The sequence below is a fragment of the Rhinolophus hipposideros genome (genome assembly GCF_964194185.1).
Source record: "Rhinolophus hipposideros genome assembly, chromosome: 25".
In the NCBI taxonomy this organism is placed as follows: Eukaryota; Metazoa; Chordata; class Mammalia; order Chiroptera; family Rhinolophidae; genus Rhinolophus; species Rhinolophus hipposideros.
Window position 1 is genome coordinate 3,833,418 of NC_138071.1, and position 25,998 is coordinate 3,859,415.

The 25,998-nt window shown below is 40.4% G+C and overlaps 1 protein-coding gene across 2 annotated transcripts in view; it reads left to right on the plus strand.

Moving 5' to 3' along the window:
- Positions 1-9,510: 9,510 nt before the first annotated feature.
- The window catches only part of TES (testin LIM domain protein), a 51,885-nt gene continuing 35,397 nt past the window's right edge, over positions 9,511-25,998 (plus strand). The window contains exon 1 of one of the 2 annotated variants that reach the window (XM_081038454.1): positions 9,511-9,806. In XM_081038454.1, the coding sequence (XP_080894580.1) occupies positions 9,780-9,806 (27 nt within the window). In that variant the 5' untranslated portion in view covers positions 9,511-9,779. The remainder of the gene's footprint in view (positions 9,807-25,998) is intronic. The other variant, XM_081038453.1, reaches the window with a different exon arrangement.

The window sequence follows — 25,998 nt, forward strand, 5'->3', positions numbered from 1 at the left end:
GGTCAGGTGAAGCCATCTTGCAGTGCTCCTGTTCAGCCTTCTCAGCTGATGTGGTATACAGCAGGGGCAAAGGATTCTTGCCTTTCCTGCTCAAGCTGCGAATTTGTGAGAAAAATAAATGTTTTGTTGTTTAAAGCCACTAAGTTTTGAGGTGGTTTCTTATACAATAATAGCTAATAGATTTATGGAATCATTTAAAGCAGTGGTTGTTAACTGAGGTGATTTTGCTCCACAAAAAACAATCTGCAGACATTTTTGGTTGTTACAACTGGGTAGGGTGCTACTGGTATCTAGTAAGTCAAGGCTAGGGATGCTGTTAAATACCCTATAATATGTAAAACAGCTCCCTACAATAAAGAATTATCTGGCTCAAGATGTCCTGGGTATCATGGTTGAGAAATACTGTATTAAAGTTCCCCTGAAATAAGAGTGACAGGCATATGGTTACCTTGCATTTCAAGCCTGGTATAGGGGGCCTATAGCTCATCTCCTTTTGTTATCCCAAATACCCCAACACTCCAAAAGGGGCTTTTATGATAGCACAGCTCTCAAGGAGAAAAATCTCAATCAGTGAGATTGAGATTTTCAATCACTCACCTTAGGGGCCAATGGATAAAGAAGAGCCTCCAAGAAGTAACAATCCAGTACATTTAAAATGGAAGATGAATACACTGACAATAAAGTTAGTTGTGATTCTGCAACATATAGTGTTTGCTGTGGAAAAATGACCACTGATTACTTCTGTTTTTTCCAAGCAGGAGCTTTATTGTGTTATGGTGCTTTCATTCCTCCACTGTAGTGGGTTCAGTAGTGTCTTCCCCAAATTCATCTCTACCCAGAACCTCAGATATGACCTTTTTTGGAAATCGGGCTTTTGTAGATATAGTTAGTTAAGATGAAGTCATACTGGATTAGGGGTTGAGCTCCAAATCCATTGGCTGGTGTCTTCGTGAGAGAAAAGAGAGAAGTATTCAGACATAGACACACACAGAGAGAAAACAGCCCTGTGAAGATTCCTCAGGAAGGGCTCGTGAGAACTGCGCTTCCTGAGTTCTATCCTGATTAAAGTTTGTCTGTGCCCTTCATACATGAAAGTCACTTCATATAAAGTCCTTGGCTCACACTGTCTTTCTTGAATATCTTTATTATGTTACTCTACTTTCTTCTGATCTGGAGAATTACTGTAGAAAAATTCTGCTGATAATTTAATTTTCTTCCCCTTATCCCTCCCTAAACTTGCATGAATACCCAAATAAATTTTTTTTTCCTATTCTTCAAAATCCAGGAATTTTACTAGAATATGTATTATGTTGGTTATTTGGAGTCAATATTCTCAAGTATACAGTGTGATCTTTCAACATGTAGTCATAGATACATACATACATACATACATACATACATATATATAAAACCATATATATATATATATATATGGTTTTTTTTAATTCAGGAAACTTTTCGTGAATCATAGATTTTAGTATTTGTTTGTTCCTTTGGTTTGTTTTACTTCTTCAGAGATTCCTATCACCTTATGTTTGATCTTTTTATCTTATTTTCAATATTTGTTACATTCTCTAGAATACTTTATATTTCTTTCTTCATTTATTTTTGATTTTTATAAAAATTTTCTTCTTTTTTCTCCTGTTTTATCTTCCATTATTTTTAGGCATTATTAGTTTTTTCCCCTTGTACTCTTTTTAGTTTAGTCTTCATTTGTGACATACTGTTTTCTTCATCTGTAATTCTTTCCTGAGGTCTATCTCCTCACTTCTGAGTTTTAAAAATTCTGTTTTGTATTGTTCTTTCTTGGTATGCATTAACTTTTTAATATCTTTTAGCTTGTTTTAAAATGGTAGCTTACATTATCGTTCTGTTTTGTGGACACATCTTTCTGATGTTTTTCCTTATTTGTTAGGGAAGTTATTCAGCTCTATTTTCTCGTTTTTTCTTATGACAATTTGGTATTGGATTTGACCTTGACAATTTAGTCTTGCTCATTTTTATGTGATATTAATTTTCCTGAAATTGTACCATAAGGCAGTGTCAGAAAATCGTGTCCAAATTCAGAAAGCTCCATCTTCCCTTGTTTTTATGAAATGTTAAAAAATATATATGGAAAGAGATCCAAGACGGTAGAGTAAATAAATAGTGTGCCTGCTTCCTTTTGTGAATGCATTAAAATTACAACTAAGTTATAGAACTATCAACCTAGAGAACCATCTGAAGTCTGGATTAACAGAAGTTTTATAATAACGAATATAAAGAATATAAAGAAAAAGTCACATCAAGACTGGTAGGAGGGGCAAAGACACAAAATGAGCCCCAAACCTCCGTGTGGTAGTTGAGAAACAAGAGCGATATCTCAGTCATGGAGTTTCCCCGCTGAAGAGCGAGAGACTCCAGCCATACACTGGCCTCCTCAGCCCAGAGTACTAGTACCAGGAAGAGGAGCTCCCACAGCATCTGGTTGTGAAAAACAGTGTGGATTGCCACTGACCAGATGGGATGGAAGGCAGCAGGAAACCCAGGCATGCTCTTAAAGTGTCCACACACAGACTCACTCATAGACACTGACCTCAGGCTCCAGTTGAGGGGCAGTGACTCAGGGACTCAGAGGCACATAGAGGGCAGACTCAGGTATGGAGTCTTTGGCCCTAGGTGGGTGGTGACTGGCACCAGTTTACTCTGAGACTTTTGCTGAGTAGCTCCAGGCTCAACACTGGCACCAAAACAAAGTCTACATTAACCTGGTGACCACAACTCTTCTTACTTTAGTGACTCCCTGAGACCCTGCCTCATCCAACTCTCGTACCACATGAGGGTTTGTCATTGGCTGAATGTTAAGACAGCTGGCAGGTGGCAGCAGGACTTGGGTACCCTGGGATTTTGCAGAGCTACCCCAGGCCTGGTACTGGTGACAAATGTCCTTGGTTCCCAGCGTGGCCTCTCCCACATGCCAGAGTTAACACAGGCAGAAACAACTACAGATCTCTTTGTAGCTCCTACCAGGTAGCCCCCAGCTGGTCACAGGCAGTGGGTGACCTGGGCCTGCACCAGAGCCCCTCCCAAGAGGCCCCAGTGTCAATATACTTGGAGGTTGGCTTCAGACCACAGCAGAGCCCCACAGGTGGCACAGCCAAAAGGTGGTCACAATAGGCACCAGAGCCCACTGAGAGGCATCCCATTCGATGGGGTAAGTTGCCCACACTGAGACTGTAAGCTGTGGACAAGGCCCAATCCCACAGCCAATCATCCTGAGGGTCAATCTCACCCAGTGATGTGCCAATAGCAATCAAGGCTCAACTACAATAGGAAGGCACACATAATCGACACAAAGGACACTCCTGGAGCACCCAGAACAGGTGACCAGGGTGACTGTGTCAGGGTCCCACAGGCTATCTACTATATAAAGCCACTCGACCAAAACTGGGAGACATAACCAATCTACCTAATACACAGAAACAAACACAAAGAGGCAGCCAAAATGAAGAAACAAGGAAAGACATCCCAAATGAAACACTAGAAGAAAACTATAGAAAAAGAATTAAACAAAATGGATGAAAGCAACCTACCAGAGACAAATTTCAAAGCACTGGTTATAAAGATGCTCAAGAAACTTAGTGAGAACCACGAGATAGCAAACATTGAAAAGGACATAGAAACCATAAAAAAACAACCAGTCAGAAGTGAAGAATATAATAACTGAAATGAAGAATGCACTAGAAGGAATCACCAGAAGACGAGATGAAGCAGAGGACTGAATCAGTGATTTGGAAGCGAATGTAGCAGAAAACAGCCAATCTGAACAGCAAAAAGAAAAAAGAAACCAAAAAAATAAGGAGTTTAAGAGAACTCTGGGAAACATCAAGCATAACAACATTCGCATCATAGGGGTACTAGAAGGAGAAAGATAGAAAACAAGGGATTGAGAACCTATTTGAAGAAATAATGACTGAAAACTTTCCTAACTTGGTCAAGGAAATAAACATACAAGCCCAGGAAGCACAGAGAGTCCCAAACAAGATGAACCCAAACAGTCCGACACCAAGACACACTATAATTAGAATGGCAAAGGTTAAACACAAAAAGAGAATCCTAAAAGCAGCAAGAGAAAGGCAATGAGTAACTTATAATAGAGCTCCCATAAGATTATCAGCTGATATCTCAGCAGAAACTTTGCAGACCAGAAGAGATTGGCACAAAACATTTAATGTGATGAAAAGAAAGAACCTACAACCAAGATTACTCTGCCCAGCAAAGCTATCATTTAGAATTGAACGACAGATCAAGTGCTTACCAGACAAGAAAAAGCTAAAGGAGCTCATCACCATCAAACCAGTATTACAAGGAATGTTAGAGGGACTTCTTCAAGATGGAAAAGAAAAAAAAGATCAAAATTATGAAAATTATAATAAAATGGTAATAGCTACATATGTATCAACAATTACTTTCAATGCAAATAGATTAAATGCTCCACTCAAAAGACATAGGTGGGCTGAATGGATAAGAAAACAAAACCCTTACATATGCTGCTCATTTCAGATTGAAAGACACACACCCATGGAAAGTAAAGGGATGGAAAAAGATATTTTATTAAAATGTTAACAAACAAATAAACAAACAAACCCCCCCAAAAAAGCTGAAGTAACAACACTTATACCAAACAAAATAGACTTGAAACCAAAGGGTGTAACAAATGACAAAGAAGGACCCTATAATCCACTTCTGGGTAATTATCTGAAGAAACCCAAAATGCTACTTTGAGGGGATGTGTGTATTCATATGTTTATTGCAGCATTGTTTACAATAACCAAGATACGGAGGCAGCCTCGGTGTCCATCGATGGATGAATGGATAAAGAAGAGATGGTGCATACATACAATGCAATTTTGCTCAGCTAGGGAAATGAATGGGTTCTTGCCATCTATGGTGGCATGGGTGCGCCTGGAGGGTATTATGCTAGGAGTATGTCAGACAGAGAAAGACAGATGGAATGTAATTTTGCTTATATGTGGAATCTAAAGAACAAAATAAACAAATAAACAAAACAGAAACAAACTCATAGATACAGAGAACATTTTGGTGGTTTCCAGATGGGAAGAGGGTTGGTAATGGGTGAAAAAGGGGAAGGGATTAGAAAGTACAAACTGGTAGTTACAAAACAGTTATGGGGATATAAAGTAAAGCACCAGGAATATGATCGATAATATGGTAATAACTATGTATAGTGCCAGGTGAGTACTAGTCAGGGAATCGCTCCTTAAATTACATAAATGTCTAATCACTATGCTGTACACCTGAAATTAATAGAAAATAATATTGAATGTCAACTATAATTGAAAAATTGAAAAAGGGGAAAAGGTGAAGGGCAATGACAGATTCAAATTTCCAGGTATAAAACAAACAAGTCATGGGGAAGTAGTGTACAGCATGGGGAATATAGTCAATAATATTGTGATAGCATGGTGTGGTGTCACACGGTTGCTGGACTTATCATGGTCATCACTTCTTTAGGCATAGAAATGTTGAATAACTATGATGTATACCTGAAATTAATATGATATTGTATGTTAGCTTAATTTAATAAAAATCTTTTTAAAAAATACAGCATGCTTTTGGGAATTCCTAACTCTGTTCCCTTCTCTGGCTATTGAGCACTTAACGTATGACTAGTGTGACCGAAAAGCTGAATTTTAAATATTAATTAATGTCCAGTATTTAAATTAATGTAATTAATTAAAATTTAAATAACCACATGTGGTTACTGGCTACTATATCAGAGAATGCTGCTCTAGCCTTTCACTTTCCACCGCCTCTTCTGCGCCATCCTACTCCCTGCATGCAGTTTCTTATTGTGGGACCCTCTCCTAGAAGTGAGTCCAGGAGGGTCAGTTTTGAGATCTCCCACTGATGAGATTGCTTTAGCCCCTCAGTCATTCTTACTGTTTCAGTTGCTGTTAGAAAATTGGCCTGCAGTATTTTAAAATGAATTATTGGAGAAAAACATCTTGAGTGTCTGGTGTCCATCAGACACCACTGTATTGTTTCCCTTCCTATCCCCACAAATTGTTTATATGTACATATCTTGTGGCTTTTGGTGGTTTGTTCTCACTGCTATGTTTTGGGGTTTATGGAGATACCTTGTCACCTAGTTTTGTTGTAAAGGTTTTATAAGGATTTTTGATATTGCTAATTAGTTGGTCTGTTTTTTGTTGTTTTTTAATGTGAGTTTGAGAAAGATTGAAAATTATGCAGCCCTCACCCCAGATTCCTAAAATGCTTTGAATAATATATTTTAAAATGGGGTTTTACCACTAAGAAAAATGTCATGCTCATCATGGAACTTCTTTTTTAAAGGAAGGAAGGAATCCCTATGGAACCACTATTTTTGGCGTATTTTCATGTTCTTTTTACATGGTATTTTGCAGAGTGGTGAGCACAATGTATATACAATTCTATATTCTGTTTTGTTACCGTGTTTACTATTATAAAAATTCTCAAGTATTATTGTTCAGAACTTATCATAAATCTATCATAGGGATCATCCATTATTTACTTAGCTAATCCCTAGGGTTTTGTCAATAAAAGCTTTTTTTTTTAATAGGTAATAGTTTGCTCTGAGATGTAAAACAATGTGTAACCCTATTCAAGCTGCTAATGAACAATAATATAATGGCTATATCAGCAGCACAGGAGTTCCTCTAACAGATGTTAATAAATGATTAACATCTCTAAAGAGGGCTCCTGGGACCACATTAATAATCAAGGAAACAGATGTAGGCATCTCTATCTTGAAAATTTACTTCATCTGGTGTAGAAAACTTTCCATTGGTGTTTCCTTTCCCTAGTGCTTCTGTTTACCGTGTGTGCTTGTATGCACATGTGTTTCTGTACATGTATGTGTGTGTCCCTGCGCATTTATAATCAGTCATCTGTATCTCTAGCCCAGATCCTACTTTTGACCACCAGACTCAGACCCAACTGCCCTTGCAAAATCAATACATGCAAAACTAAACCCATTATCTTTCTCAATCTTCCTTCTCTTCTGTTTCTAACCTTAAGGAGTGAGGGTCATCTACCATACCAGTCACCCAGAATAGGTTCCCAAGAGTCATTCAAGACTCCCTCCCTTCAAACCAATGCATTAATTCCAATATTTTCTTTCTCTTCAATAACACTGATTATTCCTTCTAATTCCCCATACCCATTGCTCTACCTTACTTTGGCCATCAAATTTCATGTGGGATATAGCTAGCATGCTTCCAGTTTACCAATGATTTCATTTTTGTTAAATCCAATGGGCATTTGACCCTCCTCTACAATTTGACATTGTTGATAATTACTTCTTGAATCTCCTCTCTTGGTTGCTGGGACTCTACTCCAGTTTTTTCTTTCTTACCCTCTAATTAGCCTCATCTCCTTTCTGTGCTTTTCTTGCTCAGCTTTGCTCAGTTGTACTAACCAATACTGTCTTATTTTGCAGTCTCTCATGGCTTTCAATCATTTAACTATGTAGGGTATTGACTCCTAAATCATCATTCCAGTTCAGGTTTCATCTCTAAGATTTATATATAGATACTTCAATATCCCAGCCTCAAACCCATGATATTCAAAATCCATGATATTCTTCATCCCTACTACCCCCTAAAGAAAGAAAAACTAAACAAAATCCTGCCCCTCATCCTTTATTTTCTCTTTACCTGAAGTATCTAGATAGATGATCAAGTCAGAAACATGTGTGACATCTTCTACTCACTCCTGTGTCATCAACTACCAAGTATTATCACTTCTAACTCCTTAATATATAGCTAAACACTTTACCAGCTAAATAAGGACTCACAGTCCAAGCCTCCTAACTTAGTACTTATCTACCTCAATTTTATTTTCTATATAATTGGCCCTGTAATGAGTCCAGATAGAAATCACTGAATTTCAACTTCCATCCTTGGCAATGATACACATAAACAGTGTGCTGGGAGGGTTGGGAGGAAAAAAAGAAAGGGCAGAATTTGAGGTTTAAGAAAAATGTTTCCAGATCTTTTTCTTACTGTCATCTCTGAAATCCCACCAAATAAGCCCAGAATTTATGTTACAACATTCGTTTGATGCCTTATTTAAACTGTTTTACTGGACATTTTCCATCTGTTAATCTCCATGAAAGAGACCAAATTGCCTTGTCACAAACCTCATGTTCATTGGAGCTTACACTGGGTAAACTTTGTAGAGGCCCAAAGTTTTAGGACGGTTTGGGAAAATGGGATGGGAAAGTTTTACTTCAATTGAGTGACAAGAAAAATTCATGATCCATTTTTGTCATTCCATTTTTAGTTTATTAATAGGATGAGGAAAACATTCACATTATAAATCAATGTTCTGTTGAATAATGTTAACAAATAGCCAAGTAAGCAAAGGGTTGAAAGTGTTGGCTCAAATAAATTTTGGGTGTTTCTGTTACAAAATTTCCAGAGGCACAGAGGAGAGACATTTGGACCCAAATATCTACTTTATTTGGGACTATTTTCATTTTAAAAGTAGATGCCAGATTAGGAAATCACCTGCCGTCCACTCATTATAATCTTGTCATAACAACAAACTGGAAAAAAAAAGAACTCTTCTTTTTTACTTAAATCAAAAAGCTGTTTTGACAGTCCCAAATATGCTGGAGACTTTGCTTAAAGACTTATGAGCACTAGCTCTGCCCCAAGAGACTAAGAAAGCCGGTAGATTCTTGCCCCTCTGGTGTCCTCAGTTTCCTGCAAAATGAGAAAGCTAGACTCAATAATCCCTAAATGCCGTCCGAATCCACCCATCTGAGAGTATTCATTGCAGTCGCTCCTGAATTAGGCCATGGAATGGATCCCGTGCAGTTGCTCCAATGCTGCTCGTTAGTCCTACGAACCTGCTTCATCCCAGCACAAGACACATGAGCAGCCTCACCCCATCTCACGTAGCAGGGACAAAGAACAAGCCTCTACTTCCAAAGGAATGGCCCAACCTGTCTCCGAAGTGATTCACATCATCCTCATTTTTGAATAATCAAAGGCTCAGAAAATATATGTAAGAATCTTCACTTACATGAAGATGTAAGTGAGTATTCATGAGATGAGGATGGTCCTTGCCAGTATTTGGGATTATGGAGAAAGCCTTTGAGAAAAGGCCATACCCACAACTCAACAGTGAAATTAGGGTGCCTTGACCATCACAGTGATCCCTAAGAATGTTCCTAGCAGCTTCTCTTTCTCCTTTCCCTGAAAATAAACCAAGAAGCTAATAGCGAGATAAGTACTCCCCAGGACACATATCTAAGGTCCAAGAGAAACACAGGTAGAAGCTGCCAGGATGGAAAGGGCTCTCCCTCATCTTCAGGGGCAGGCAAGGCGGGCCCCAGCTCCTTACAGGCTGGGGACCGACGCCAGCGCCTCGGCGGGACCCAGGGCGGGTCCCCGAGAGCTCCCGTTGGGGCCCCGCCCCTAACGCGGCCCCGCCCCTCACCTTGCCAGCGCCGCGCTCGGGCCGCTAAGGTGCGTGAGGCGCTCGGTGATTGGTGGCTGCCCGGCGCCGCCAGGCTGCCATTGGCTGTGTGGGCCTCTTTGTTCCCGGTCCCCGCCGCAGGCCGGCTGCCGCGGACTGGGCAGCGGAAGTTTCGCTGCGCGGGACGAGTGGCTGCGGTGGCGGCGCCGGACAGCCGTAGGTCCCCAAAGTACCCGCGGCGGAGCCGGAGGCCGGACCAGCCCGGGCGTGAGATCCCGGACCGGGCGAGGAACCTCGGAGCCACCGACATGGACCTGGCGGTCAAAGTGAAGAAGGTAGGGGGCGGGCTGGCGGCCGCCTCACCTGCGCGGGGCCCCGCCCCCAGGCCGCGGGCGGAGCGTGGGGCGCGAGCCGGCCGCGGGGCTCGGGGGCCCGGGCCTGTACCCGCCCCCGGTTAACTCCTGGAAGGCGGCGCGCGAGCCGGGCGGCGCAGGGCTTTTCCCTCCGGTCCGACCGCGTCCGGCGGTTGGAAGTGCCTGCCGCGTTCGCACCCCGGCCCGGCTGCGCTGTGCCTCCCGAAGAGACGGGCGTAGGTGCGGGCGCGGCCGTGCACCCGCTTCCTGCCGCAGGGAGTTCGCGTTGCGCCTCTGCCCCGGGAGCGGTGCTGTGACTGTGACGGCTCTGCCCGCCGCCCCGCAGGACAGGGCTGATTTAACGCACTCCGCGCCCCGCGCCCGCGAGGACTGGGGAGGCGATGATGGTTTTTCTTTTTTGGTCATTCATTTCTTGATTTCCAAAGCACTGCCTCCCTCGTAGGAAGTTACCTCTCAAAGAAAACGTTCTCCCTCGCTGGCAGCTCGCCCGAAACGGTGATTGTCAGCAGTGCCTTTACTGCCCGGTGACGTTTCCCGCGTGGCTGTCCCGCGTCGGGACCCGCCGCCCCATCTGGGAACCCCACCCCCACCCCGCGTTACGGGAGCCTCAGGTCCCCTGCGAGGAAAGGGTGGGGACCAGACTGTGAGTCAAACGGAATGCGGGTGTCACATTCCAGCGTAACGTTCTGTGGGAAATGTCTCATTGCAATGAACTGCTCATATTTACTTTTCGGTCACGTTAAGCTAGCTGTCTCTTATCAAACAGGGAAGGAAGTTTTGCCGAGAGAATAGAACCTAATTTTCTTCTCTTGCCCATCATAGTTGCCAAGGTTGCTATTATTTCATCCTCTAAAGACAAAGCTCCTGATTTGAGCATTAATTCTGTTCATGCTCAGAACTGGATTTTTGAAAATGTACAAAATTGCAAAATATTAGGTTAGGAAGGTGTTGAAAAATAAAAACTGACAGTGGGAAAACAGTTTGTCGCTTATGACTAGAACCAGCTTTCAAAAGGGAACCCAAGGACAGGACAGATAATGCAAAATTTAAGAGTAACGTGATTGCATTCTATTCTCTTCCCATTTGGTTTCTTGTTTCATTTGCTTTTAAACGACACTAATATTTTTTGTTAATCTTGCTTGCCACTAAAACCATTTTGGTTGCTGCTCAGCCTTCTGTTGATGAACATTGTTTATTTTGTAACAACTACTTAATGTAGTACTTGTCTAAAATTTGGGGGGTGGAAGTCTTGTCGTGCTTACAAATATTGATTCAAAAACTTAAAAGTTAACATCTTTTGGAGGGAGGGCTGAATAGGTGAAGCAGGGAATTTTTTTTAGGACAATGAAACTATTCTCTATGATACTACAATGGTGGACACACGTCATTATGTTTGTCAAAATCCATAGAATAAATAACACCAAGAGTGAACCCTAATAAGAACTATGGACTTTGGAGGATAATGATGTGCCGATTTATGTTTATCAGTTGTAACAAATAGACCACTGTGGTGTGGGATATAGACACTGGTGAAAGCGGAGTGGGTTGCAGATATACGGGGATTCTGCCCTTTGCTCAGTTTTGCTGTGAACTTAACAGTGCTCTGAAAAATAAAGTGTATTTAAAAAATAAATAAATAAATAAATAAATAAATAAATAAATAAGTCATCCAAAAGTGATTTTGAAAGCATTTGAGACAAGGAAAAAGTAATTCAATGGAAGAAAGTCTAGTTAAGAATGACATGTGCTTGCAAAGGAAATATCCAGACATTTATAAACAATTTCCTTAGTTTCAAAATGTAGGTTATGATAAACAATGCTCTTGATATATAGTGTAAATTTTTCTCTTCCATCTTCTCTTTACTTTAGAAGGTTATCTTTTCAACTGAGAATCTTATTCTTCTCTGTAATCCTCTTCCTTTCCTTCCCCACTTCCCCACCTCCATAAATTTAAAGCTTTTGCAGAAAACTCCATGACAATAATAAACCCTCTAGATGTGGTAGCCAGTAAATTGGAAACTGCTAGAAAACCCCAAAGATGTCCAGTTTGACTGTCAACCGTGCCCTCTCTGTGCCTTCGTAGGACCCTAGACAGACCTGATGTTCTGTGGATTCCATACAGAGTTTCCCAGCACAGGGTTTAGAGGTCCCAGGGATACATTTCATAGTCTTAGCAGTAATCTAAAAAAAACAAAAATAAATACACACCCCCAAAAACCCACCTTGCCTTCCCTTTAGAACTTTAACATACCAGAAGAAGAAAACATTACAAGATTATCTCTGACCTTCTAGCAGAGCCTTCTCACCCTATTTTGGTACCTACATAGTTTTCAGGTGTCTCTTCTTTTTGACTTGGTTATACAAGAAAAGCAATCGTTTGAATGTAACTTTTTAAAAGTAAATAAGCTAAAAAAGCTAAATAAAACTAAATTTGACTTCTGTCTGAAAATATGTGGCATTGTTTCCTTCTAAAACCTTATACTGTTTATTTCATCAGGAATTTTCCCCAGGCAGATGAAAAATGTTATTTATTTTTTTTCATTAACATTTTGTGTAAGGAGAATTAAGGTGTGTTGTCTTTATTCCACAACATCCTAGGTGGATGATCCTATTATCGGATTCTTGTTTCATAAAAGGAGAAATTGGTGTCCACATCATTTGCACACATTTGGATTAATTACCAGTTAAAACCCACCATCACAAAGACAAGGGATTTTATAATTAGATTTTGCTATATTTTGTTTTGTTTGAAGTAAGAGAGCTGTTGCTAGGATGTGGTAGCTAGTTTGGTTATACAGAGTTTTTGTTTTAATAATATTTTAGACTAGAATTTGACTTTTATGTCTTTGCCTTGTCTTCTAAGTTATGCGTCTAGATCTCATCCTCATGTCTTCAGTCTCTTCATTATAATTGACTTTGTGTAAGTAGAAGCCTATGTCTGCTTGGAAAAAAACAATGGCCTTTGAGAAACAGAAACAGAATCTCATTTTGTGGTGAATGGTAAATCATGGCCCACAGCCAGTTGTTTTCCTCTTTGCTTTCTGTGTTCCTCTCCCCTGAGAATCACTTTTTTTTTTCTTCTTTAAAAACATACCAGAGAGCAAGAAAATTCCAGTAATATCCGTATACTGCCTGGAATTGCTGGAAGGCTTTTAATTTTATACCTTATTCATTTTTGCCTTTATTCTAACTTCTGTCTTTTGATCCTTCCTAACATACTGCATTTTTTTCTAGTACTCTTTTCTTTGTTTCTTTCATTTTATTTTTAAAAGCTGTGCATTTTAAAGAGTACAGGTCACTAAAAGTCCCCTTTCTTAGCATCCAAACTTGTTTTAAAAGCTTCTGTCATTAGCCGAAACAAAAACAAACAAACAAAAAAACCCATAGTGAAGCAAGTGATTGCAGTTGGAAAGAATACTGAGCCACAGATATTTATGTTAGAAATTAGAATGAGCCTTTTCTTTTTGGTAGCCCCTGATTGAAGTGGAAAAGGCAAATAAACGGTGACTTAGATGGGCAAATCTATAGTTGGATTTCTGCTTGACGCCGTTGGAGGGAAATGGGAGAACAGGGCAAGGTATTTCCAGGGTTTTGTCTTAGGGGCAGTTACTTAGTCTTTCGAAACCAGTACAGAAGAAAGTAAAGTAGTCTTCAACTGGACTTTGTTCTCTTCTAATCCACTGTATGATTCATTACATTAATTGGTTATGAAAAGTCACTTTCCCTAACTAGCCCCAAATGTTGATTTGAATAGAATTTGAGTAGGTTTTCTATTGATTTGGTTCCATTATACTATGTTATGAAGTAGAATTGGGGATTTATATCTCAACTGGTTATTAGCTGTGTACCATCACCTTACCCTTGACTTTGCATGATTATCTGCAATACAGAAGTTTACTCATTCTTCAAGGTACCCCCCACCATACACCATCCTCCGTGAACTCTTCTTGTCCTAAGCTAGATGCCAGATCTCTTTCTTCTGAATTACCAAACATGGGATCTGTAACTCTTAGAGCCCTCTTAGGACACTCATCTCTTTGTCCCCCTAGAGAAATGGATTTATATCCTATTTATACATGCATAGTTATTTTGTTTGCCGTTCAAAGCAATCTTATGAAGTAGACTTTAGCCTCATTTTAAGGTTAAAGAAACTGAGGCTTAGATAGGTTAATCTGAAACTGGCAGAACCTAACTATGATCCTAAACCATAGTCTTCATAATTCCTGCTCCTTCCATCATACCACCTAGCCTCTGAGGCCTGTTATTTCCCTCGCTTGCTCACTAAATGTATGGTAAGTGAATTATCTCAGTATTAAAAGAGAAATAACATAAGGTACATTTCAACATTTTTATTTGTTTAAAGAAATTATATTGGAGGAAATGGTTTCTATTCCAATAAAATTGCCTCTCTACTGGTGTTTTATATTTTACTTATACTTTATCCATGTTGTCTGTATGCCCTTTAGTGTAAGTTATCATTGACCTTGTTTGGACAGAGACTGAGTCTTGGAAGACTCTCACAGGCAAACAAATTCCATAAGCTCCAATAATATTCTGGACCATATATCACAGGAGTCTTCCAACTTCCCAGCATTTGTTGGGAGCCCTGGTAATGCCGCCTCCTGCTACTTCCTTGGTCCTGAACAATAATGACCCTGCAGTTGGCTCTCTACTTTGGGATTTCTACCTGTGACATCTGAAACTGTATAGGGACACTCATGGTTGTGCTGTGGAAGAGTCTGTTCTACCTGTTGAACTGCAGAGTAGACAGAAAGCCTCCACATAACATGGTACACTAAACCTCTCTGCCCCAGCCGAAAAGAGCTTCAAGTGCCCTGAATTGGCAGACCAGACGACTAAGAACAGAGTAGTTAAAAAACAACAAAAACAAACTCAACTCTGGGAGAACTGACTTTTGTTGTCATTGTTTTAACTTTCCCATTCTTCATACAAAAAGGTTTGTTAAGAAGCACTGGAAAACACCAAAGTGATCAACTATTTCCTGAGGCTCTCACTAAGCTCCAGGATTGTACCTGTAGTGTGAGCATGGAATTAACAATGGACCACAGGGAACAAGCGTTACTCTGAGGGGCCTACTTAGGAGAAAGAGATTGATACATTGGTGATCATTCTCAATAAATTATTATTGAGTGATAAATGATAAAAGAGGACTACTTCCTATGTTCTTTTTCTGAGAACTAGAAGTAAGAATACAGTTTGGCCTGATGTTTTTAATACAAGTCTTTACAAACCAGATCACCACAATGTGTTCAGCAATCAGAAAAGGACAGTACGTATGCAGTATGGAGAGAACTATAGTGTATGGAAAGATCTTCTGTAGTACATCAGCTGTCCCACTTCTGTTTATCAATATGATATGGTTAAAAAAATCACTGGGCTGAGAGTCAGCTGATCTTATCCACTCTAGTTTTTGTAATGTTGACTACTTTGGATCTGTTTCCATATCTATAAAAATCAGTGGGGGAATCAAGTGATTTCTAAGATTTCTCCAAACTCTGTGACTCTTTGACTGTGGAAAATATTGTAAATAGTCTACAAATATTAATGTTCCACAGCGCTTAAAAATTATACAAGTCAAGAATCTATAAACATATGTGTGATTTTAATGAAATGTCCTAGTATACTAACTGAATAATTTTTTTCATAAATCTTAGCTATTTTTCAACTTGTTTTTACTTAATTAGTTCACCTTTTTAATATTGTAGACATTAAGTTTAATTAATTTAAATCTGTAGTATGGAGATTCAAATGCTCTATTAGCCTGGGTCAAATAAGCCTAGGAGTGATGTATTACTTTCCTTGGTATTCAGTTATACGAAAATGAAAAGTAATGGAGCTTTTAAAAAATCTTTAAAAGTTATCTCTTCCAAAATACAATGATTCGTTTAAGAACTGTGTGAGTACTTTATGTGCCAAGCATTGTTCTAGATTCAGGGGGTCTGGTCTGAACAAAAATCACAAGGTGCCTTGTAACACAACTTACACTTTTAAGAGGAATGACAGAGTAAAACAGTAAATGACAAAGTCAATGATAGAAAGTAAGCACAACTGGGGTTACACCCATCGGTGACTCTACATGTCAGCAGTTCACTAAACTTCTGACACAAAGAATGGGCAATTTTAGTGGTGATTCTTAGTTCCTGGTTTTGCAAACTTTGTAATCAGGAATTCTTATTTCATGTATATTAAGTAATGGCAAATGGAAAAGAAATGAGAAAGCAGCTTTTATGTACTAGAATATGCAAAAGCTCATAAATGGATAAGGCTATAATAATTATAATCTTATACCTGTAAGTACAGAAAATGTCTTCCTGATTACAAATGCCTTATAAAAGAGTCAATCTTGGGTTGTGTTTCCTGTTTGCAGTCATTACTAATTTTTGTTTGGTAACTACTGCCATGGTAACTGAAACTTTAATATTTAAAAATCTGTTTATTAGATCATTAATATACAGTACATACAGGAAATCACTTTGCTTTTTACAAAGTAAAAAGAGAACAGTATATAAATTATGAATTATGAAATAGACTTTTTCGAGGAGAGGAAAATAGAAAAAAAGACTAACCAGATGGAAAACACGTTTCAAAACCTCATAGATTTTCAAAATTTTAGGAAAAGTAATTTGGTAATTGATAAGTTCATCTATTTTTTAAGTGAATATTAAGATCTTAAAATTTGCCTTAGGTACTGTTATTAGAAATTAAATTTAGATCTTATGCTTTTCAGCTATCCAGCTTTAATCAGATTGAGAGTAGTTCCACTTGTGTTTTCTAAGCACCCGATCTGTAATCCCTACTTAAATAATAGGAGAGCAGAGAGATGAGGAGATACAGGACTATAATTTTCTAATGCAAGTTCATGCTATCACCCTAAAATGGCTCTCAATTGCTTTTCTCTTTCTTCCTTCTCAACTGACCATATAAGCACTATTCCTTGCACAAAATATTTGGGAAGAACAGAATGTAGTAGAGGAAAGGTCCACAGCACACTCACTAGGTAGAATGAGGAACAGTCCTGTAAAAATGCTTCCTGTTTCTGTCACACTGAGTACACAGCCGTAAAAATTGGTTGATTCCAGGTGTCACTGCCTTTATTTTGCTCATACTCAAAAAAGGAGAAGATCGCAGTTTAAATTACCAATTTCTCTGATCCTTAGGTAGTCTGCTAAGAATGGGGGACTGCTCGGGTTTGAGTAAAGCTTAGAGTGGGGAGCTGTCTGAGAAACTAGGCAGTGAGGACTGCTGAGCTCGCATTTGCTAAGACAACAAAGCTACTACTATATACATATATTTATTCTCTGAATTGGTGAATCATCCTCAAATCATGAATGATTCAGCCTGTTCATTATAGTGACATTCTGACCACCATGCAAAACGGTAAAAAGGTAAGTTTCCGTGTGGTTGTTGCAGAACTTTTTATCTGAACAGTGAGTGTAGAAAAACAAGAGGCTGAAAGCCTAGCACAGATGCCTTGGTGCTGAGTCCATTAATAAGTCTGTAGCCACAGTGACCTTGCCCTTGCTTTGTTTGAAGATAAAGTGATATCATGTTTCATTGCAAAATGATCGTCCAGATGTTAGCTGGAGTTTTTCTTTCTATGAGTCATGAAAGCCTTGATAGAATGAGTCACAAAGTAAAGGTAAGGAATCTGTTTTTTCCTTTATGGGGTGGGTACTGACCTACAGTAAAAATAACTGGGGGAAACAAAGTAAAGTTTCCCTTTGTTTTTCATAGAGAATATTAAAAGGGCCATTTAAATGTAAGACTACAGATTCTCAACCCCATTTCTCTCAATATCACCAGTTGACTGTGTATCCCCCAAAACACTGTGATGTCAGCTTTGGCAGATAAAAAAGGCAGGCAGGCAAGATAGCTAGTGGGCAAGGTGGATATGTAAAATTAACCACAGTGCTAGATAGAATGAAATAAATGCTATAATACAGTGTTTCTCAAAATACCTGTGGAGTGGAACTGGTATTTTAAAAACTCAATCTGTCATAGGCTGATATTTTTAAAAACACGATAAATAGGAGTTGCTAAAAAGAAAAGACAAATACAGGACTAATTTTTTTAAAAAATTATTAAGTGTATCAGGCATAAAATTATTGTCAGATGGTTTAGTGATTCCTCATTGTTTCCTCTCAGTTTGTCTCAGCACACAGTGTGAGTAGCGCTGCAGTGATAGGAACACATGTCACTCATGTGAGGTCTCACATGCAGAAGTAATTAATGTCAATTGGGTGGGTTTGGGAGTATTTTATGGGGGAAACAACATTCGAACTAACTCCTAGAGGATAAATTTGATTTCATTAGGCAAAGAAGGCGTCCAGGAAGAATTAATAGCATGAATCCAAAGAACGTGGCTGCGGAAAGTCAGTAAACTCTTGGTATTCACACCCTTCCATTTTCAGTTTTGACTCTTCTAAAATGATGCCAAGGTGTAGACTCAGCAGTAATTTGTCCTTCTCCAAGGTCACAGGTTTGAATTAAGGAAGTGTGTCTCTGAGCTGGTGCAGGAGCCTAGCTTACAGCTATGGATCTGTACATCTATCTGAATCTTGATTCCTATTTATACACTGTGTCATCTCGAGGTGGAGGAGGAAATGCCACCCTGGGGCCAGCTGATGTGGCTCGGCTTGGCTCCAGGCTGTGGGTTGGCACCATGATGATCCCTTGTATCTTTCATCCTCCTTAGATCATTGGGTACCTTACGCCAAAGGCCAGAGCACCAGAGGGCATTGTATGGAGGTTGATGATCTACTGTGGAATCCTGGGCTCAGTTCTTAGCCCTGGCACCTACTTAGCTCTGTGAACTTGGCCGTTACTTAACCTTCAAACCTCAGGATCCTTATCTGAAAATGGGTTACAGCCATCTCTCTCACAGGGGTATGAGGATAAACCATCTGAACATGGACGACAAACAGATGTATCATGATCGTAATCAAGAAATCCAATATAGTGGGAGGAAAATCTTACATAGATCTTCAAACCATTTAATAAGCACCTGAATATATCATTAAGAATTTTATGACAACTTGTTTTCAAGAAATTATTGATACTTGGTACTTTGTTGGGCACAAAGAAATGTTCATTTAAAATTCAATAGTTTGAGTGTATTAAATTATGGGATTTAATTTTTTCTTTTTATAATTTGCAAATTGTATTGATTTTAACTTTTTATGATGAAAGTAAACATAAGTAATTGTTTCCAGTATTTGTTTGAGTATGTACCAAAGCTATATTAATTGGGTTTTCTAGAAGAGGCATTTGATTTAACATTACCAGATATTCTGGTCTAGGTTAGCGAACAGGTATGTTTTCCTGAATGGCATCTTCCTCAGAGTTTTTGTGGTAAATTGCAAGAATGACCATAATTCTTTACAGCACCTCCTATTGAGAAATGGAGTCTGTTTTCCCATCCTTTGAATCTGGGCTGCCAGTAGACTGTAGTGGAAATAATGTATGTGTACTCCAAGCTTGGACCTTCAGAGACGTTTTTGCTTCTGCTTTCCTGGACCCCTGCTGCTACCATGTGAACTAGGCTGGCTCAGCCTGTGGGAGGATGACAGATCACGTAGAACAGATGAAACATCTCAGCCGAGGCTCCTCTAGACCAACTTCCAAAGTGACGGCATATGCAGTGAGCCCAGCTCAGACCACAAGCACCATCCAGCTGAACCCAGCCCAAGGGGCCAGACTGCAGAAGCATGAGCAGAATATCATGAACAGAAACTAGAATAAACGGTTGTTTTAAGACACTGTGTTTTGGTTTTTCAGGCAACAAATCATACCGTATACCCCTCTGTTACTTGGATGCAAGTCTTCTCTGCCATTGAAAGCTTTGGAACGGGCTTAGAGCAGGCTTTCCCCCTCAGAATCACCCTTGTAGCCCTCTGTACATGCAAAAGAACAGAATCGGGACACTGCAGCTGCCTTGATACCACTGGTCTCTTGAGAGTGGGCCCTCCTTCTAATCAGTCCTATCTAATAGTGATGTCTTTATTGTTCCATCAAGCTAAAGGAAAATTAAAATAATATGCAAGTGAAGTTGGATATTAGCTGTAAAAAAGTGGTGTATGCATGTTTTCAAAGTTATCTATTTCCCCTGAACCACTGGACAAATCTAAAACGTTGTCTTTTGTAGTGAAGAAGTCCTTGGGCTATAGTCTAAATATAGAACAAAAGCTTGTGAAATCAGACCACTTCTCTAACAGATATCAAAACATGGGTCAAAAATTTTTTAGGGTTCTTATGTGTACACACCACACCGTATAAACATAGTTCATTTTTTCCAGAGTAAGGGATGGAGTGAAAAGTCTAGGCAATGAGTGAATAAGCATAAGACATCTGGCAAGAAGTTTCCTGCATCTCTCCCGTCCTCTCTCCATTTACAAGACCCCTATCTGTGTTGTAAAACTTTCTTCTAAATGCCTCTAATGCCAATTGTCTTTTTGAACCCCCCTGCCCCGCATCTCGATTTTCTGTGCCTTCTCTCCATTGGGTTTGACTCTCCAGGGTCCCTGGATCCTCCTACTCTCCTGGTTACCCTCCTCGAATGGCTTTTTAGCCAGTGCCACAAACCTTTCCCTTCATTCTCTGCTCTGTGAAAAATGCACCTGTACTGTCCTCTTTTCTTGCGGGTGCTCTGATTAGATAGTTAGGAAATTAGTGGCAATAAGTTATTTATTGTACAGTGACTCTCGCCCATCTGTTACAACAGATTACTCCTAAAGAAATAATACCTTTGCCCTTAGGCCTCACAAATGATGGCAGTAGTCGTGTTTGGGGTACACACAATCTTAATACAGGCCTCCATATTCAGCTGTGAGATCTCTTTAGAGCCAGTTGGAGGTAGTAACACAAGACCAAATTAGGATTGTTTGTCATGGTCTAAATTCTTTTAAAGGACCCCTACAGATGCCTTTGGAATAAAGTTTTTAAAATCCCTTTTAGAACTAATAATGGTGAGAGCTGAGGGCTGTGTATAAAATATAAAGCATGTGCCCTTGCAGAGTCCTCCTGTGGAGCCAGATCTCAGCCCATTCTCATTAAGAAGCCATTTCAGCAGCAGTCATAGCCTGTTGTGACATTTTTATAGCCTGCATTGTCTTTCTCAAAGTCACAGATTCAGGAGGAGGCCTTTTCTGAGACAGAACAAGGTCTTCCTAAAGACATTCTAAGCAACTTATTTTCTGCAATAGTATAAAAAAATTTAATGGTAGTCAGTTTGGAACATGTTTATAAGGAACCAGTATAAAATGAACAGACAGAATACATTTCTTTTTATCATTTGCTTACTGAAAGAACATGGATTGTTAAAAAAATCTAAATTGTTTTGCCCCTAACAATACTGTGAAGATACATTAGGTTTTGAATAAGTAAGCAGTACTGGAAAAGTAGTTACAAACTGCTAACTATAATACTATCTAACTTAAATAGTCATTTGCTTCCTACTAACATAAAGTAGTGCTGTATTTGTTTTCTTTTACTAAATTTGTCACCAGATAGATTTATGTAATAGCATAAAGTTTATATAAATCTTTTTCCATTTTTTATGTTCATTCAGGAGGAATATGGCATGTTATACAAATTGTGAAATTTTTCTCTTAAATGTATTTCTGGAAATTTCTTGTTAACTAAACCTGATATTTTATATTCTGGTTTGTGACTGAGTTCTATAACAAGTTCTATACATACATATATGTGTGTATATACGTGTATACACTATGTTGAGATGGGTAGAGAATAAGGCTTAGAGACTAAAAACTAGTTCTACCCCAGTAAAATAGGAGCAAAGTTCTATTTTACTATCCCCGTTCAGATGATGACATTTAAATATTTGAAATGGAAAAAATAAAGTCAAGGGTCGGTAGGTAGATAAGCACCCCCTTGTACTCTTCCTTTTGTAATACCCTGTTTCCTCAAAAGTAAGTCTTATTTTCGGGGAAACACGGTATGACTGTCTCATCACAAATCACTTAGTCTTTGGATTTAAAGCCAAAAGAGGAAAAGAAGTTGTGGTAGGCAGCTCTAAGATGGCCCCACTGGTTTCCCACCTGTGAGAATGCATGTCCCATGTATACCCCTGCCCTTGAGTGTGGGTTGGATCTGTGCAATGGCTGCCAAAGCGTATAACATGGCAGAAGCGATGGTATGTCACTTCCAAGATTAAAGACTGTGGTTCCATCTTGGGTGCTCTCACTCTCTGGGTCTCTTACCCTGCGGGGACCTGCTGCCTTGTCACCAGAGTGACCTGTGAGAGCTTAAACGGAGGTCTCCTGCCAGTTGAGCCTTGAGAGGGTTGCACCGCAGCTGACCCCTGGTTACAATCTCTGGAGAGGCTCTGAGCCAGCAGCCCACCAAGTTAAGCCACTGCCAGCTGCCTGACCCTCAGAAACTGATATGACAAATGTTTGTTATTTTCAGCTACCAAGTTTTGGGGTAATTTGTAACTAACAGATTTTGCATTATAAATCTAGAAATTTAGTGATTTGAAGAAGAATGAAAAGAACGGTATTTCAGGTTTTGGCCACTGCAGTAATGTGTGGAATCTTATATAAAGTACAGCAAATTATTGTCAGTACTAGTGATAAGCCTACCTATTTTGAATAAAGATTTTTCAACTCTGAGATTTGATTTGTTCATTTGTATTTGGTTGTTTTCTTTTAACATTTTTCTCTTACTATAACATTGGAAGAGACCTATTTTGCATCAGGACCCTGGAGTTTTTCTTTGACTCACACCCCTTCTCCTAAGGGCCCTTTTTGTGTGTGAATTAATCACCTCAAGGCTTCCAATGTTAGTGCAGCTGGTGTGCAGACGTTCAGGTTCTGTATACTCAGTCTCAGATTTGTCTAGCAAGGAGGAGCTCCTGGCCAGTGACAAATAGGCAGTCTTTCAGATCAAAACCTATTATTGTTCTAGAGAAGTTACTGATGAGGAATATTGCTCATTTAAATTATTACTTACCTTCAGAGTCTCTTTTTGGAAAAAAAAACTTGGTGACTTTGTAGTTAAGAGTTCAGGATTTGGAGTTAGAAATGCCAAGATTCAAACCTCAGTGCTGCCACTTGCTAGCTGGGCAATCTTACACAAATTAATCTCTCCAAGTCTGTTTCCTTATTTGTGAAATAGGGATGGTAGCATTTTCCTATAGGTTGTTTTGAGAAATAAATGAGATGATGCGTGTATTGTGCCTGGTAGGTACTAGCATCGTAGCATGTGGTGGTGGAGGTATTTTTACTACCACCTCCACCATCATCACCAGCAGTATAATTAGAAATGCTTCAAGGTGCCCTACCCAAACTAAAATTAATGATTTTTCCTAGGGGAAAAAAAAACACTAGCAACTACTTGTGATCTTTGTCTAATATGTTATAATAGTTATTGAGGTTTTATAGAGGTCTTAGTTGATTTGCTACAACCTGGTTACATCTGAGACCATGGTATAGACAAATAGCGTTTGTGATGGTCCCTGTGTCACTGTACGGCCTCAAGAAATGCAGGGGCAGATTGGGGGTGGGGGGAGGCATCTATTTAATTACTTCCAGAAAACTGACCCAGTACCCCCAGAATAGAATTTATTCTAAACATTTAGGCTAAAAGATCACTCGTTTCCTTTCCTTTCCTAGCAGGATAGTCAATGTGATTTTTTTTTTTTTACTACTGTGTGTGAACAAAAAGATGTCAGTCCATTTGACTCACAGTTCATTTTATGATATAGATTCATGTAGGGCTCTGGCTTTGTACTTCATTCACTGAAAAGCTGAAGGAATATGAAATGAATCTTAGACTCTGCAATGAAGAGTTGTATTCCGGTTTGCTTTCTGGATAAGAGGTATTGACAACTAAAGACCCTTAGTTGATTATTCTACTCATGAGCTATAATCCGTTAGTCTTAAGTTAAAAATTCTCTTTCTTTCCACTTAAAAAATCAAGCAGATTTACTGAGTATCTGTGTAACCCAGGTCTTTTCCTGTGGTCAGGCACTGGTGGTTAAGAACAGGCATTCTGCCACGCAGTCTCCTTGGGCAAGCTCAAAGGCCTCTGCTACAACTTCTTCATCTAGATGAAAATGTAGATATAATTAACGTACTTCACTTTCTCATAGGATTGTTATGAGGATAAAATTTGATGATCCATGTAAAAAACTTAGAACCGTGCCTGGAAATATGAGTGCCTGATAAATAATACTGTATTGCATATTTGAAAGTTGCTAAAAGAGTTGATCTTAAAAATTCTCTTCACAAAAAAAAAAATTGTGTTTAAGGCGATGGATGTTAACCAAACTTATTGTGATTATTTCACAATGTAGACAAATGTCAAATCATGTTGTATACCTTAAATTAATATAATGCTATATGTTAATTATATCTCAACAAAAAAAGAAAAATGAATATTTGCTCCTGCTACTATCATCACCCCTGCCAGAGCTTGTGCATATGTATGTGTGTGTGTGTGTGTGTGTGTGTGTGTGTATTTGTGAGGAAAGTAATGGGAGTTCCTTAGGGTTAAGATACTGTGTTAAAGAGCATTTGATAATTAAAACATGTAATAAATAAAACTGTCATTTCTATAAGTCTCAGATGTTAGGAATTCAAATATAAACAAGAAACTCATTGTCTAATCCTGTAAACTGATATGTAAATAGTCATGGTAAAAAAGGATTAAATAATCAAATTTGTGCCAAGAATGATGGGAGTTCTGGAGAACATTGCACAGAGTACTGAAGAAAGGTATCAAAGAGTAATTCAAATTGGGTCCACAGGGCGTAGGACTTTGCCAGGCTGAGGAGAGGGGAATGAGATCCAAGCAAAGGGGAAGCTCCTGCAGAAGCAGATGGGTGGTGGGGGAGATGTGTGAGGAGGGGTGGAGGGGAGGTGTGTGAGGAGGGGGTGGTAGGGGAGGTATGTGAGGAGGGGTGGTAGAGGAGGTGTGTGAGGAGGGGTGGAGGGGAGGTATGTGAGGAAGGGATGGTAGGGGAAGTGTGTGAGGAGGGGGTGGTAAGGGAGGTGTGTGAGGAGGGGTGGAGGGGAGGTGTGTGAGGAAGGGATGGTAGGGGAGGTGTGTGAGGAGGGGGTGGTAGGGGAGGTGTGTGAGGAGGGGGTGGTAGGGGAGGTGTGTGAGGAGGGGTGGAGGGGAGGTGTGTGAGGAAGGGATGGTAGGGGAGGTGTGTGAGGAGGGGGTGGTAGGGGAGGTGTGTGAGGAGGGGGTGGTAGGGGAGGTATGTGAGGAGGGGATGGTAGGGGAGGTGTGTGAGGAGGGGGTGGTAGGGGAGGCGTGTGAGGAGGGGGTGGTAGGGGAGGTGTGTGAGGAAGGGATGGTAGGGGAGGCGTGTGAGGAGGGGGTGGTAGGGGAGGTTTGTGAGGAGCAGTGAAGGGGAGGTGTGTGAGGAGGGGGTGGTAGGGGAGGGGTGTGAGGAGGGGATGGTAGGGGAGGTGTGTGAGGAGGGGTGGAGGGGAGGTGTGTGAGGAGGGGTGGTAGGGGAGGTGTGTGAGGAGGGTGGTAGGGGAGGTGCGTGAAGAGCAGTGAAGGGGAGGTGTGTGAGGAGGGGGTGGTAGGGGAGGTGTGTGAGGAAGGGGTGGTAGGGGAGGGGTGTGAGGAGGGGTGGTAGGGGAGGTGTGTGAGGAGGGGGTGGTAGGGGAGGGGTGTGAGGAGGGGTGGTAGGGGAGGTGTGTGAGGAGGGTGGTAGGGGAGGTTTGTGAGGAGCAGTGAAGGGGAGGTGTGTGAGGAGGGGTGGTAGGGGAGGTGTGTGAGGAGGGTGGTAGGGGAGGTGTGTGAAGAGCAGTGAAGGGGAGGTGTGTGAGGAGGGTGGTAGGGGAGGTGTGTGAAGAGCAGTGAAGGGGAGGTGTGTGAGGAGGGGGTGGTAGAGGAGGTGTGTGAGGAGGGGTGGAGGGGAGGTGTGTGAGGAGGGGGTGGTAGGGGAAGTGTGTGAGGAGGGGTGGAGGGGAGGTGTGTGAGGAGGGGGTGGTAGGGGAAGTGTGTGAGGAAGGGATGGTAGGGGAGGTGTGTGAGGAGGGGGTGGTAGGGGAGGTGTGTGAGGAGGGGATGGTAGGGGAGGCGTGTGAGGAGGGGGTGGTAGGGGAGGTTTGTGAGGAGCAGTGAAGGGGAGGTGTGTGAGGAGGGGGTGGTA